Here is a 15328-nt window from a genome sequence, read left to right on the forward strand (position 1 = left end):
CTAGTTCTCCATTTGGGATATTGCCTGAAAAAAGGGATGTGGAGGTGCCGAGGGCAGGACTGGGACACAGTGGTGGCAGCATCCACATGGAGCTCAGCGTTGGAGGAGCAGAGACCCATTGCCCATGTTGGTCCTGGGCTATGGGCTCATGGGTGGGTGACTGCGCTGCCCGCTCGGGCACCCGTCACCGCGCTGCTCTGATCACACTCCGGCACTCGCCTTCCCGGGCGACTTGGCGGAGGTTGGAGTCGTGGTGTCGCACGTGGAGCTGCTCCGGGGAGGGGAGGCCGCTGCGTTAGTTGTTTCTGCAGAGATGTGAGCGGGTGGGAGCCGGCTGGGCTGTGACCCAACCTGGGGGCTCTGTATCGCTGCACGCCTGAGCCCACGGAGCTCCTGGTCTGGGGACAGCTGACAAGCGGAGAAACGGCCATGGAGCCAAAAGCCACAGGTTTCCCTAAGCCCGCCTGCTCACGGCGCGGAGCAGATGTGCGGAGGCGCCAGTGCCAAACGCGGGAGCAAGCACAAGTTGGGGCAGTGGAACACGGTGGGTGCGGGGTCAGTGCTGCCGTGTGCGCCCTCTGTGGGGGCTGGTGACCCTGCCTGAAAGATGAGGGGACTTGCGGGGAGACCTCACAGGACCTGTCTGAGGCTGCAGGGGATGGGACGTCTGCCTGTGGAGAAGGCTGGAAGCTCAAACTGCCGTTTGCTGGTGGGTCCTAGCCAGGGCTTTGCGGGCGTCACCTTCTCCCCCTAGACATCTCCTGGGTGGTCATCAAGGAGCGCTTCGCAGTGCATAGAGGAAAAAGCCCCTTTGGAGTTTTCCAGCACAGGCACCTGCGCGCTGCGTCCAACGGCCCAGGCAGTGCCCGGGGCACATGGAGCACTGCAGGTGGGCGCCCAAGGAGGTGGATGCCTTTGAGAGAGCAGCAGCGGTGCTCACACCAGCTCGGTGGAGAACTCCCGCTAAGCAGGTCAGCAACAGCCCACTCGTGCATAATAACTCCAGCAAGTCAGAAATTCAGGCTCTGCTAGCCAAGCATTGCCGAGCTGGTGTTGCTCATGCTTGATGGAGCTCATCATCTAGGTCAGAGGAGGAATTCATTAAGCTTGTGGACCCCCCGGCCATCGCTGTGTTGCCGTAAGCTCTGTGCTCTGCTGAGCCACTTGTGCCATGGGCTTTTGTGGGCTTGTGCTGTGGGGTTTTGGCGTTCCTTGGTCATGTTTCCATTTCGGGTTCTCCAAAACCATGGGGTAAACCACATGGAGAGCTTGGGTGGTCCCTGTTGAGGGCATCAGGATTGCTTGCTTGCTGCTGCGCTGCCCCAGAGTGTAACCATGGGGGAAGAGGTGCCCATCCAGCGCCGTAGGTGATTTTACAACCCCACTTCTGCAGCTGGCTGCCCCTTGCTGCTGCAGACGCCCCGGCTGTTGCTGCGTGCAGCGCTGCAGCCAAGCCCTCAGCATGCAGCGCTGCGGGAGCGGAAAGCGGGGCGGTTTGGGTCGTTTTGCAGAGGTGATTTTCAGATGGATCACTGAATGGCTCCGACCGACCACGGCTCTGCAGCTGGTAGTGCTGCTGCAAGGGGACAAGAGGGGACGTGGCTGTCACTCGTGCGGGACAACGGGCAGGGTCATGGGGCTGGGACAGCCTAAACCCCACGCTTCAAAATTCTGATGGTAAAAAGATTGTGTCTGGAGTCTGAAACTGTACCGGGGCTCAACTAAGGTTGAAACCAGACTTTCCCTTAGGGAAACCGGAGTGTGGTAGGACAGCGCTCCTTCCCACTCAGACTGTCTCGTCTGTAGGGAGAATCCCTTTGAAAGTTTATGGGAGATTGTATCCATGCTATAGAATACAATATGGACTTGAAAAATAAATAGGAAGGACTTCCCTGAATCCCTTCAGCTTCAAAAGTTGCTTATGGAAAACTCGTACGTGGAGCTGGCGTACGAGCGAGTGTAAGAGCTGCTGTAAGAGCTGCTCTCCCGGCTCTGGCCACGCTCCCCAGCAAGTCTTTGGAGTCAGTTCTCTCCAGCTTTTCCCATCTGGACACTGTTCCCTTTGAAGAGCAAAGCTTTGCTTAAAAGCAGTTTACTCTTCCCCATTTCTTTCAAGATGGGGGTAAACTTTCTGCTCACTGTACCAATTAAATCTACTTGACAGCTTGATTTTTATCGCTGTGTCTCTTCCATCGGCAAGTGGAAATGATCCTTGTTAGGGCAGCAGCATCCCACTTTACAACAAGATGAATCCCAAACTGGGCGTTTAAGGAAATTGCTGCGGACTGTGAGGGGAAATCCCGTTTGCTCAGCGCTCTCTAATTTAAAGCTGAATTGTATTCTTTCGTTTTCTGTAAAGCCTCTGCTTTTATAACACCGAGATCCTGCCGCACTCCGGAGTAGCCTCTGTGGTAGGAGAGGAGCAGCGTGTAATTTGCTGCGCAGCTAATAACGTGCAATCCAAGGGTCTGGCCCCAAGGGCATGGAGCCGTTGATCTTGACTTCAAATAGTGTTCTCTGCAGCAGACCCGACGCTGAGAAGTGACTGCGGGTGGGAATAAAACCGACAGGCCCCAGCCTTTTCTCCCACGCTCGAAAGCAATGTCGCGACCGGTGCAAGGGGTGGATGAGGGAAACCTTCATCCAGATGGAAATGGCAGCAGTTGCCTTTTCCAGGCTCTCCTCAAAGGAAAGGGGAGTGTTTTCCAGGTGTTAATTTAAGGTACTGGAGGGTTCAAGGGAGAAGGGGGGCTGTTAGCACTTTACGGATGTGGAAAGAAAGACGCGGCTTTCCATCCCCACAACCCTGACCGAGATGTCCCCGGCAATTTGACAGCGGAGGGAGGATTTCTTGTGCTGCTGGATTTTGGCATAGAAGCAAAGTAATTGTCCCCAATGCCACATAGGTCCCGTAGGGAAGAGCAAAGGGGAGCTCTGACTCCCAGCCCTCTGCCAAGGCCAAGGACGGGTTTGCAGCCAACTCTGGGGAGCGCTGGTTTATTCAAGGAGGAGGCAGAAACATCTCCTTTTCTGGGACAGGATTTTCCATTTGACTTGTATATGGGCTCCGCTCAGCCCAAAGGCTGCCCGTGAATCCCGGGGCAGTCGCAAGGCTGAGGACCCCTCGCGCTTTGTCCCCCTGGGTCCCCTCTCTGAAAGGCGGCACCTCCCTGCGAGGGGCGGGCTGGGGGCTTTGCCTCTGCTCGGGGTACCAGAAGGGATGGACCCATCCTTTAGTCACCAGATCGTGCTGCATCTTTAAAAAGGCTCTTGAAAGAGCATCTCTGAAGCAACTCCATTTTCCTTCTTTCTTTTACAAACTTTGACTTTAGTTTAAACCATCTCCAAATGCACAATCCTTTGTTTGCACCTAAACGGGCGTATGAAGGTATGGTTGGGTAGAGTTGTATGACACGGACTAAGAATGTAGAGAAAATGGTTTCTGTGCCCAAAAGTTTTTCTGCATTTCCAATTTTAGCACCTGGTCTACTAAGAGAAACAGTTCTTTAGTACAAGCCTTATAACCACAGGTCATTCAGAAAAGTTTAGCTAAGAATTAAACTAAACATCAAATTTGGCTGAATGTGTAATGAATAAATAAAGCCTTTTCCTTTCATGTACCTGTGCCAAAATCAACAAGCTCTATTAGCACATGAAACACTGCTGACGCCAAATAAAAATACCCCTGACCCATCAATATGGGCTAAGAGCTCGGCCCGGCATCAAAGAGCGGTGTCTGAACAAGAAATACTGTCTCCACACCTCCGGGGGGAAAGAAAGGGCCCCGATCCCAGGGGCGAGCTGGGCTCCCTGTGCCGCCAGTGGGGTGCGTGGGGCTCCCGCCGGGGTGTCAAGAGGCAGCAAAGCCGTTTGTGACAGCCGCTGGCTCACAGGGAGTCTGCTCCGGACACCCCTCCTGGATGCCCCACCTTGCTAGGAGGATTTGGAAACCCCTTGAGCTGCAAACCTGTTTGGAGCAGGGTCCGTGGCTTTGGTGCTTGCTTGCTGCCCGCCACCCACCCCGCCTGTAAACTGCCCACAAAACCTGCATAATTTTTCTTTATCATGTGTGCAAAACACCAATGCTCGAAAGTGAAATTCTCCGAGGTCCCTGCGCGGTGTCAAAGAAGTGCTTCAGCATCTCAGAACATCCCACTACCTGGGAGCGCCCTGTCAGCTGTGCCCTCCTCCTCCTCCTCCCTGGGAGGGTGGGATGATGAAGTAACGCCGCGTCTCCCCTCTGCCCCACGCAGCCCGTGCAGCTTTGCCGTTCCCCAGCCCTGCCTGTCCTGCAAACCCCCTCACGTGAAATCTGCATTCAGCCACCCCGGGCTGTGTCCTGGATGTGACCTTTGAAGTCTCACCCTTCCCTCAGCATCCTTGGTTAAAAGATCCGTTCCCTGTTAGTCTCCAGCCACGCTTTTAGATTCATTCAGGCTTTTATTTACTTATCCATCTGTCTTCCTGCTCCCACCGCTCCCCCTGCCCTGCCAGGAGGGAAAGTACAATTCATTTTTCAGGTGACCCTGCCAGAAAGGCATTGACATGAACAGGAGAAGGTTCAGAAACTGTGGAAAAAAGCAAAACCCACGACTTTAACAAGTAGCAAAACGCTTCCCAACCAGAAGGGAGCAGCCAGATGTGACTCGAATTGCTGTAGAGCGGAAAGGACAATCCTCCCAATAATTCCTGCGGTCCCCCGGGCGCCTCCTTTTGCAGAACTCTCTGCGAGTGCTGCTCGAAGTTGGTACACCCGTAGTGTGTGATGCTGCGGGCTGTGCGATGCCTCCTCGGTACCAGTGCAGCCGCGTAGGAAACGCTCCCTGTCCTACAGGGCCCTGACTTTCACCAGGAGTCCCCCCCTCTGCCTGCCCGCAGCCATGCCCCGTGTGGGGACACCGTCCAGCTCCCTCTTGTCCGGCTGCCTTGAGCAGGGAGGGATGTTTGCGTGTCTTTAATTTTGATTTCAGTTGTCCGAGCAGCGCAGGCGTCCTGCCAGGCTGTGCTTAATTCTGAATAACGTCAGTTTAACTGCACGGACAGTCCCCTGCTGTTTTGAAAGACACCTAAGAAAGCAATATAGTCACCGTAAGAACTTCTCTGCTGGAAAGCCAGGCTCCTGTGAGAACACACCTGTTACATAAAAATAATTAAAACCTGAAAAGAAAGGATAACAGGGCGTCGAAAGGCATCTGAGCAGTCGAGGAGCCGCGCAGGGTTCGTGCGAGCACCAGCCCTCCCTGCTCGGAGGCTGTAACGATCGGTGGGCAGCAACATTGATTTTTTGCCCAGCGCTTCCTCTGCGCAGGGGTGGCAAAACTCGGCTCCCGTCCCCTGCGGGCTCCACTCACCTCTCTCTGCACGTCGATAGGTGTCAAGTCTCACCACCCCGGGCCGGCGAGGGAAAGGCCATTTCTTGCTGATTCCACTTTCTACTGACCATAAGGGGATGCTCAGCAGTAAATGGCCACGTGTCACTCTCGGTGACAGAGGCCGTGAAAATGTACCTTGATGGCCTCCCCGCACACACCACTCAAGCCCTCGGGCTGGACCGGAGCCTGGATCTCTCCTGCAGCCATCTCCTACCTCTGGACTAAGCGCTGGGTGGGCTCCTTGCCCACCCTTCTTCTGCTTTGTTTTTAAAACTCTTTAATCCCCCGGAGAGGACAGCAGTGGTGTAAGATGGGGCAGAAAGGGCCACGAACACAGGGGGCGTTTAATAAACCTAGCCCAAAAATCTAAAAAAACTAACTTGCAATATACTGCTCGTGTTCTCAGCTTGGTTCTTCATCAGGGGAATTGCTCAGGGACGCTGCCCGGAGCGCTGGTTTCTGTGTCGGGAGCTGAGAGCCGGGCCAGGCGCGCACCCGGGGTGAGGCAGGGACAGGAAGGCAAATCCATGTTTTGCATCTGTGTAACTCCCATTCACGGCGGTACACGGTGTTTGCAAGTGTTACAGCACATGGCAGGCGTACGCTACGAGGAAATACTGCTGGCGCCCAGAATAGAAAGATTTTAGCTCGGTATTGACTGAACCAAGAGACGTAGAGAGCTGATTGCAGTTTGCGTCTTTTGCTTCCTTGGAGGTCAGTGGAGCTGAAGCCTGGAGCATCCTTAGTCGGGAAGTGTTTGCAAACAGCTGCAGTGAACGTAGCGGAAAACAATCTGGTATTGTTCACCCTTTAATCCTTCCGCAGCCAGTCAGATAAATGGAAATCCAGACTGACCCGTCGATAGTTAACTGCTTTATTTGCAACCTTTGACTTAATCTTTCTTTTCAAATGATCTTTTAAAAGGAAACACTGCTACTCATTGGGAATTAGGGAAAATATCTTCCCTGGTACTAATGAGACCCCTTAGGCTGGGGAGAACTGGGTAAATAAATAGGGGTGGCATGTTCTGATGGCCATAAACGTTTGGCATGTCCTGATATCAAAGCAGCAGTTTTCTCTTGGATTTTCAAGAGGCACCCCGAGCTGGTTGGGCCCAGGGTGTTTTCTCTGTGTACGTGCGTTTTCTAGGTGGGGAACTGCGGCATGGGGTATCTGAGTCTGGGTGACGCTGGCAACAGAAACTGGGACTCCCGTCGCCTCTCCCTCTGATTTAGAGGGAGGAGAACTCTCCCCTTCTCATTACAGGCAATAGGCGAATATACCTTTTTAGGAGACACTCCTTGCCCAGTGCTCACCCCAGTGAAACCCTGCCAGCATGGGCTGGCTTGGTCCCTGGGCCTTAAATGCGGGCTTGGGCCACTCCTGGAGGACGGTACAGCCACGATGTTTTGCTCTTTGCTTTGACCCCCGAACTCTTTTTAACAATGTAAAGCCTTGTGAATTATAAATCAAATGTTCCTGCTGAGCTTTGTGGTGCACGGAATGAAATGCAATGATTAATATTTAAGAGAAAATAAGTTAAAGATTCTAACTACAAGGGCAAGTGTCTGCCCAGAGAGTCTTTTCATGTGGAGGGCAGAAGAGAAGGAGAGCTGCATTTTCAGGGACTTCAGTGAAACTCGTGGCCGTCAGACCGACCGCCTGAGCTGCCGGTGCACGGAGCCACGCTGGGCCCCACCGCCCTGCCCCGGCTTCACTCACGCTGAGACCACGCGCCCACCGCGGATAAAACCCCGGGTTGGGATGGGGCTGGTGAACACAGCCCACACACTGCAGCAAGCAGAGGGATGTGCTCAGCAGCTCAGGCTCTGTGCTCGCTGGCGGCAGGGCTTTTCCAACACCCGGACCTTACCACCCCCAGCCAGGGCTTGCTAAACCCCCCCAGCTCCTCCTCACCCTCCCCTCAGCGCACCAGCACCATCCCTGCTCCAGGGCCGACCTCTCGGCGGCACAGCACCGGGATGGGCAGGACACCTTCTCCCCATTTTGCAGACAGAGAGACTGAGAGCTCAAGGTGGCAGCCACCATTACCACCCCGAGCCCCACTGTCCTCCTAAGAGCATCTTGGCAGGACCCTGCCTCTGGCCACCCACACGCAGAGTCTGTTAGAACACATCGAACAAGGAGGGAAACACTTACGTGGGTGCAGAATCTCTCTGGCGGGTCCCCACAAGTGATTCCTGCCGGATCCACCCGTACTGTCACATAATCCTTCATCCGCATGGCCTTGGGTTGGCAAGCATAAAACTCCCATGACGGGCCATCATCCGTCGTCACCCAGGACTTGCAAATGTCATACTGTCCCATGGCCAAGGGGAGACAGTGCAAGAGGAGAGCAAGCAGGTAGAGCATGGCAGCTGCGGCCAAGTGTGGGATCCCTGGGCGAGGGCAGTGCCGAGAGTCCCGAGGAAGGCAGCTACTGGGCTAGGGGTTGCTCTCGGGATCAGCATGGAAACTCCTCATTTAAAAGTGATCCAGTCTAAGGAGATCCAGACAATAACAGGAACGATCTCACTCTGCACGCTGTATTCGGATGTGGAAAGTTTCTCTCTGCAGAGGAGCCAAGTTCGCAAATCACTTGATTGGGAAAGTTTTGGCTGGAGTTGCTGATCAGTGGTCAAAAGTCTTCCTTAACCTCATTTCCCCCCCTTTTATTGTATGTAAAAGCTTCCAAATCAGCATGAAAATATCTAGAGGTGACTCCAGTCAATCAATAGGAAGATCAAGTTCTGAGTTGCTGATGAAATTTGATAGGAGTAAATTGGAGAGGCCGTGAGATGGTGCTGGATCAGGTTTTCCTCAACCTTCTTGTCTGCCACAAATGCGTCGCTGTGGAAAGTGCCTTAAACTGTGGTCTGCCTTAAATAATTATTGTGGGTTATGGACATTAGTACGTAAAATAAATATAGCATCTGGTCACCAGTACAACTCTGACGAGAGAGACTCTTTGGAGCTAGAATTCCTTTCTCCAAAAGGATGGTGGTGTCAATGTAGCTGCGTTGGGTGGCGAGATCCGCAGTGGTCCCCGCAGGGCGCTGGGTTGACAGGAGCAGCGCTGGCCTTGCCGCTTCTCCCTCTGTGTCTGGCAGCGGTGGCGAGGCACTCGCAGGCGAGGATTTCTGTCTGACTCTGCCTTTGGGCAACCGAGCATCAAGGTCCCCAAGCCTTCAGCTGCAAGCCATGCTGCTCCCTGAGGTCTCCCCGCTCTTTCGCGGTCAGGGCAAAGGGAGGGCTCACCGTCAGGCTGCACCTGCAACAGAGGGACAGAGAAATGAGCTGGGAGCAAGGCTGGGGGGACAGTTGGAGCAACAAGACTTGTAGGAACAGGGGTCCCCCAGGAGTCACAGCCCTCAGCTGGACTTCCCGAGCCACAAGCCAAGTTTTTGTAAGAGGGAGATATACAACTTTAATAAAAAGAAATCTATAGCAAGATGCTTATGGCTCTTCTGTTTGGGAGATGAGAAGGAGCGCTGCCCCGTTTAAGGTATCTGCTTTGTAACAGCGCTGGACAACAAGAGCTCTAATGGGTCTTCAAATAATATCAAGAAGCAGCTATAGGTCATTAGAAGACAGAATATGCAGACACAGAGCAGGGACAGACAGACAAATTGATAGTTTTAAAAAGATAAGCAAATAAATAAGACAGCTGGGGAGACAGATACATTGTCCAGCATCCCCCATATGATTTATCTGAACAATAACATTTAATAAAAAACAATTTAAAGTCCTAATAACATTTAAGGTTCACCTAATACAAAGAGCAATGACCTTCCCAGTATTCATTTCAGGTTAGAGCAACATTTCTGCAATTTTGTTGTCTTTCCAGTAGAGCTATGAAAGTCTTAAGTAATTACAAAACAAAATGACAAAGAGCTGAAGGGGGGAAAAAAAAAAAAAAAAAAAAAAAGAGTCAAACCCTCTCTCAGCATTGGACCCGGGAGGGAGATCTCATAAGAGAAGGTGGGAGGCATGTATCCAGAACAGAAATTCAGCCCTGGCTAATTCCCTTTCTGTTTGGTTCCCCAACTTTTCTTCCACAATTTAGGGGTGTCTGCTTCAACTGCCTGGTTAGGATTTGGTCGCTCGTAAAAGCTCAGTGACTAAAGCTCAGAAACTCCAGGGTAACAGATGCAGTGATCCATGTCCGGGGGCTTCACTGCTGTGCTGCCATCTCCCTTTCCCCACTTTTTGCTTGAAAGATTGCTGATTGAGATGAATGAGTTCAGAAAAGAGGAGCTCTCCCTCGTGCTTCATCACCAGCTCTCAAAGAAGAGCCTATTATAGCTGCGTTGGACCTGAATAAACTCCCATAGAAAGAATAGACTGGCTGCTATTTTTACATTATGAGTAAATGTAGTAAAAATAATAAACCGGTGTGACACAGTGTTTATAAGTCCCGCTGACATCAGAGCTGTCTTTTCAGTTATAACAAGTCAGTTCCTAATTATTACATCAAACTGGTCCCCGCCAAGTGCCTAATAGCAGCGGAGGGCGCGAGACTCCAGTATTGTGTGGAAAACAAGCCGGGTAGTTTTAATGAGGACTCCAGTGCTGCTAAGTTTACGGATCCATTTTCATTGCCTTAACAATTATGTTTTGCACTTGAACGGCTGTTAGGGAAAAACCCAGGAAGAAAGGATCTATATTATCTATTAGTTTCTTGTTATGCTTGCTAAATGTCACAGATTCCCAGGCAAATAAAAATTTGCCGGAAAAATGTGTTTACTGTCAGTCAATCAGCCAGGCGTGCGGGTTCCCTGTGAAGTCTGTGGTGCAACACTTTGCCGGTACAGTCTCTTTGCAGAAATAGTTGCACGATGTTGCTGTGAAAGAAGCCAGCACACTGCAAACGGGGGAGAGGGACTCTCCGAATTAAAGGTTCTGCCCTGCCTTGATTTGGTTTGATCCTTAGAAAATAAATCTTCACCTGATATTATTAAGAAACTGCAGTTCATGGGAACAAATAGAATCAATGCTCTTTGTTTTCTTTGAAGAGTACTCAGCAATCACTGGGGACTGATAGCCAGAGTATTAAAAACACAAAATTAGATTGTATCTTGACTTAGCTCGTTCCTTTTTCTTTTTTTTTTTTTTTATTTTTATTATTGGATTAACACCCTATTGAAATGAAGAGACAACGCTGAGCAACAACTGAGCTGCTCTGGAATTAAGTGCAGAAAGTAAACTCAATGAAGGAGTTTTCAATTTTCTTTTAGAAGCGTTGCCTTCAAAATGAACCCCAACCACTCTTCCCCCCCTGCAACGACCAAGAGTGAGTTTTTCCCCCTCTTTTCCTCGCTGACCATCCCTTGCCCTCAGCCTTAGAAGCGAAGTTCGGAACCCCCCGCTCTGCCTGCGGTGCGACGGGAGGCTGAACCCTCCGAAAACCGTCGCAAAGCTCAGAGCGCAGCGGGCTCCCCGCAGAAAAACCCGTGAATCTCACTTACATTCAGCCGCTCTCCTCAGTGCACTCGCGGGTCCGGGCAAACCGGTGCTCTTCCCCGCGCCCCCGCCCCCCCTGCACGGCTTCTTTTACACGAAAGGACTTTTAGAGACCGCCGGGGCGGTGCGAGAAGGCGGCGGAGCGGGCGGGGAGCCGTCCCCGGGCCGAGCATCCCCGGGCTGAGCGTCCCCGCATCCCGCCCTCCTCTGCCAACTCCGGAGAGGAAAAATAAAATCCCTCCCGTTGCGGGGGGGGGACGGACACACGGACATCCCGGGAGACCCTCTGAGCAACTTCAGAGGCGCGGGGAGGGACGACGCCCGTCGGAATTTGGGAGATGGGCGCAGAGGTGCCGGCACCGCGCGTTGCCCGCCGCTCCCCCGCCCCCGCCTCCCCCGGCCCGTTTCCCCCCTCCCGCCCCGGTGCTCGGCGCTGCAGGTCCTTACCGGGAGGGAGGAAGGGAGGGAGCTCTGCGGTGCGGGGCTCCCGGCGGAGCAGCGAACTTCGGGGCCGGGGGGAACCCCCCACAACCCCCCCCAGCCCGGCGGGCAGCCGCTGCGCCGCCGGCCCCCAAGGGCAGATGGCCGGGGAAGCTTTGTGCAATCCCCGGCTCCCCTGGCAAGTTAATGCCGAGGCTGAAATCCCTTTTGCTCTCACTTTCAATCACAATCGGAGCTTTTATCTCCGTGCCTGATCCCGGCTGCGTAACTTCCTCTGTGCAGCTTTAGCACACACCATCCCACCGGCGAGCAATGTGCTTCTTAAAGGTGCAGGGAGGCGATGCGAGCGGGGAGGGGAGGGGAAGGGAGGGAGGAGGGAGGAAAAGCACCCGAGGAAGAGGAGGCTGCGAGCGGGGAGCCTTCAGCCCCGGCGGCTCCGGGGGTACCGCGGCTGCAGCATCCGCGCCGTCCCGGCGGCCGGGCAGAGCCCGCTGCCTCCGGTTAGATAACGGCAGGCCGGGAGTGCCACTCCTTGGTGGGTTTTTCTTTCCTTCTTTTTTTTTTTTTTTTTCTTTAAGAGCTTAAAAAAAAAATAATCATGAGATCATGTTTGCTCGAGGAAGAAAAAAAATAATAAGAGCTCTAGTCACGAGGGTTTCCCCGCACGTGTAAGTTCTGGGTTGGTGTGCCCTGAATATTTTGGGGAGGCTTCTGCTGGCGAAGATGCTGTAAATGAGGCTGCGTGTGTGTGTGTTGGGGGAAGAGGGGGTGGTTGGAATTAATAGGATAAACAAAGCAGGAACTCGGAGATGGGGAAATCAGATGGCTGGGAAATGCTTTGATAACGGTGGGAATGCGCTTTGGGATTTAACCAAACCTGGTTTTCTTTGGTAAGGCAGGGGATTAACACGCAGGGCTGGAAGGTGTGGCAGGATGCAGAAGCTATAGGCGTTCCTTGGGTCAACTCTCTTGTGCCCACGCTGAGGGGCAGAGGAGGCTCCAGCGATGGACGGGGTGGATAAAACTGCGGCAGGTAAAGGTCCAGGCAGATGTTGGAGACAGGATCGTTCCTAAGCAGCGACGGGTTTTTGACATGCACAGGGGTAAATGACAGTCCACTCACGGGGAGGAAAACCAAAGAATCCCCACGACCCCCTGTGTACACAACCGCCAAAAAATGACTGTTCTTTCCTAACCAAGAATTCAATAATTTCTAAGCCGGAAAGTGCATTGTCCAGCTTGCACGTGGATTGCAATCTCATCGACTCAGTATTTTGTTACATGATTTCCTTTGGCCCATTGCTCTGAGGTCTCTATGTGGCTTCTCCCACCCAAGAGTCCCTGGAAAACGCACGATCCATCCTGTGACCAGGCAGAGGTGATTTAGAGCTCTTCTGGGACGCGCTTCCCTTAGACTGGAGCATAAGTGAGATTTATGACATGCTGGCGTGCAGCTTGACTGTGGCCCAGCCTAAACGCTACACCGATGCACAGGGTGGTCTTTACCTGCAAGACTGTCTTTGATTCTGGCTTGATCTCCACTGCTCCGGTCAGGGCACAGATTCATATTTCCCTCATGGTAATTTTTTCTGTAAACACTTATTTTACGGCAGCAGCATTACTTAAGTGAGAAGCACTGGCTGGGAATTCAGGGCTGGCTAATATTCCTGGATTTCACTTTGTGCCTTTAGCTCTTCTCCGTAGTAATGACTCCCCTGGAAATTCCCCGTGTCTCACTTATTACTCCTTTATTAGTTATTATGGAACCGTAACAGGATAAAAAGGAGTTGGTATTTCATTTTCATTCCCTCTAATAGCCACGGCAAAGACCAAGTGGTGTGCTGATTATTGACATCAGAGTTAAGTGATATGCACGCATCATTAGGTTTCAATTGGAAAGAATAACAGCACAGTATGAGTCGTCACACTTCTAAACTGCACGGCATTTAAAAACCAAAGTCGTTTTTCTCAGCCCTGCAAGCTCAACGGATCAGAAGCTAGCACTAAGACTTGTATAGACACAGGTAAAAGGCGCTACCTCCAGGCAAATCACCAGAATTAACTAATCAGCCTAATACCCCGGAGAGGCCGGGAGCAGCTGTGCGGCTTGTCCAAAGTTATCGGGCGACTCAGGAGACCCAGGAACAGCTCGGAGGGTGGGATATCGCGCTGCTCCCGCTCCTGGGGTGAACAGGCGGGTTTGGCTCCAAGGGTCCTTGTGCTGGGAAGGAGAGAGCGAGATCGACTGGGGCACTCATGGGGACGGGGCCCAAAGAAGGGCTGGACGCAGCCGGCAGCGCGGCTGTCGCAGGCTGGAAGGAATGGGGAAGAGTTGCAGCGAATCTTTAATTTTAGACCATTTGCCCAAGCACCTTTTGCCAATATTTAATGCTGGCTGTCGTTTCCCTCTGGGTGCAATTTCTGTGAGGAGCAAAATGGATGTGCTTTTCCTTGAGGGGCCGGCTCTGCCCCCTCCCTGGCGCTGAGCGCCGCCTTCTCGTGCAAGGAGAGCGCGGTTGAAAATCAATGGGTCTGCACTGAGATTTAATTACTACGGCATAGGCAGGGGTGGAGAATAAGGCCCTTAATATTTAATACAGCCTCTGCTCCCAAAGGGATCCCTGGGGCTCAAGGGCCAAATGTAAACCCATTATAAGCAGGTGTAATTCTATTGACATATGCAGGCTCGCACCTGTTTATACTATGGCTATATTTGGCTCCCTAAATCTAAATGGCAAATGGTGCTTTTGACATGCGCGGGAGAAGAGAGAAGTGTTTTCCCGACTTGGGATGGCAGAGGATAGACTGAGACAACAGAAGGTAAACGTGACACCTCGCAGCCCCCGTTCTCGGTGGCGATGCGCTCGCTAACACTTGAGCTGAGTTGGGTCCGTGGAGAGAGATCCAAGATTACTGCCAGAATAATAACCAGGCTTATAAAGGATCTTTCATTTGAGGATACATATTGCTGTATCACCTATAATAGCAATACGTTCCTTTTATAGTCCTTATCTAGCAATGTGCGGCCAAGGATGTCAAAGTGCCTCCTGCAAGTGAGTAAGCATTTTATTAGGTGGAAACACAAAGCTCATAATTGTGCTGCGAGCCCAGGAGCAGGCGAGAGACCCCTTGGCAAGGCGGGGGTTCGGGTTATATTTGACAAGCAGAGCTCAGCCCGACCCCTTGTTCCAGCGGCGGCTTTCTCCAGCCAGCCGGGACCTCCGGGGAGAAGTTTGCGGAGAAAAGGAGATGAAATTCATAAAGGTGCTTTTGTTTTGGGGACGATGGAGGGGAAGGCTGCTTGAACCTTGTGCTTGTCGGGGGAGATTTGCCTCATCTCCCACCCCTGTACTGTCCTTTTGTTCCTGGCAAGCTGGACGTGAAGAAAGCTTCCACCTTGATCGGAGCGGGGAGGTTTGTGCTTCCCGGTTCCTCGTGCCTGGTACAAAGACAAAATCACCGAGTTTTAAAAGGAAGAGAGACATAATATTTTGTAGTTAGGAGAAACGCTGGAAAACCCACACAAAGCCTGAGAAACTGAGCAACAGACAGCTTTGGTACACGCCGTCCGGGCTGGGGGGGGATATTTATTTTCTCGCCCTCCCTGGCCGCGGGGCTGGGCCAGCAGCAGCTGCTGGTCCCCTGCCCATAGGCACACCCCCCCAGCGGGCCGGAGAGGGCAGAGCCGGATCCTGGGGTCCCTGGGGTACGCCACATTTTTTCCCTTTGTGAAAGCTACCAGGGAGATGGCAGAGAGCATCTGCTGTGGGAGGGGAGGCTTCCCCCGGCTCCCCGCCTCCCACCCTCCCGCACAAGACCTCGGATGCATTTTCTGCAGCTCAGGCGCTTTTCCAGGGCCCGGGGTGAACGTGGCCCCCCCCCGATTAGATATCCAAAGGAGCAGCGCCGGTGCTCTCCAGGGAGAAGATGCTGTCTCTTTCCTGCCAGAAGGACAGCTGGAGGGAGGGTGGGATTTTCAGCATGCAAGCACTTAGCCAGATCAAGGAAATGGGATGCAAAGCATTTTAGGCTGAGGAAGGTTGTTGTGCAGG

At 52.7% G+C, this 15328-nt stretch overlaps 1 protein-coding gene across 3 annotated transcripts in view; it reads right to left on the bottom strand.

Moving 5' to 3' along the window:
• NTNG2 (netrin G2) overlaps window positions 1–11833 on the bottom strand; it is a 51749-nt gene extending 39916 nt beyond the window's left edge. The window contains exons 1-2 of one of the 3 annotated variants that reach the window (XM_063353206.1): window positions 11283–11833; window positions 7533–8643 (exon numbers count right to left, since the gene is read on the bottom strand). In XM_063353206.1, coding sequence (XP_063209276.1) covers window positions 7533–7745 — 213 coding nt within the window. In that variant the 5' untranslated portion in view covers window positions 7746–8643; window positions 11283–11833. Of the gene's footprint in view, window positions 1–7532; window positions 8644–10840; window positions 11130–11282 lie in introns of those variants that run through there. The other 2 variants (XM_063353203.1, XM_063353205.1) reach the window with 2 other exon arrangements.
• Window positions 11834–15328: the final 3495 nt, after the last annotated feature.

The sequence above is a fragment of the Chroicocephalus ridibundus genome, chromosome 15 (assembly GCF_963924245.1).
Source record: "Chroicocephalus ridibundus chromosome 15, bChrRid1.1, whole genome shotgun sequence".
Lineage (NCBI taxonomy): Eukaryota > Metazoa > Chordata > Aves > Charadriiformes > Laridae > Chroicocephalus > Chroicocephalus ridibundus.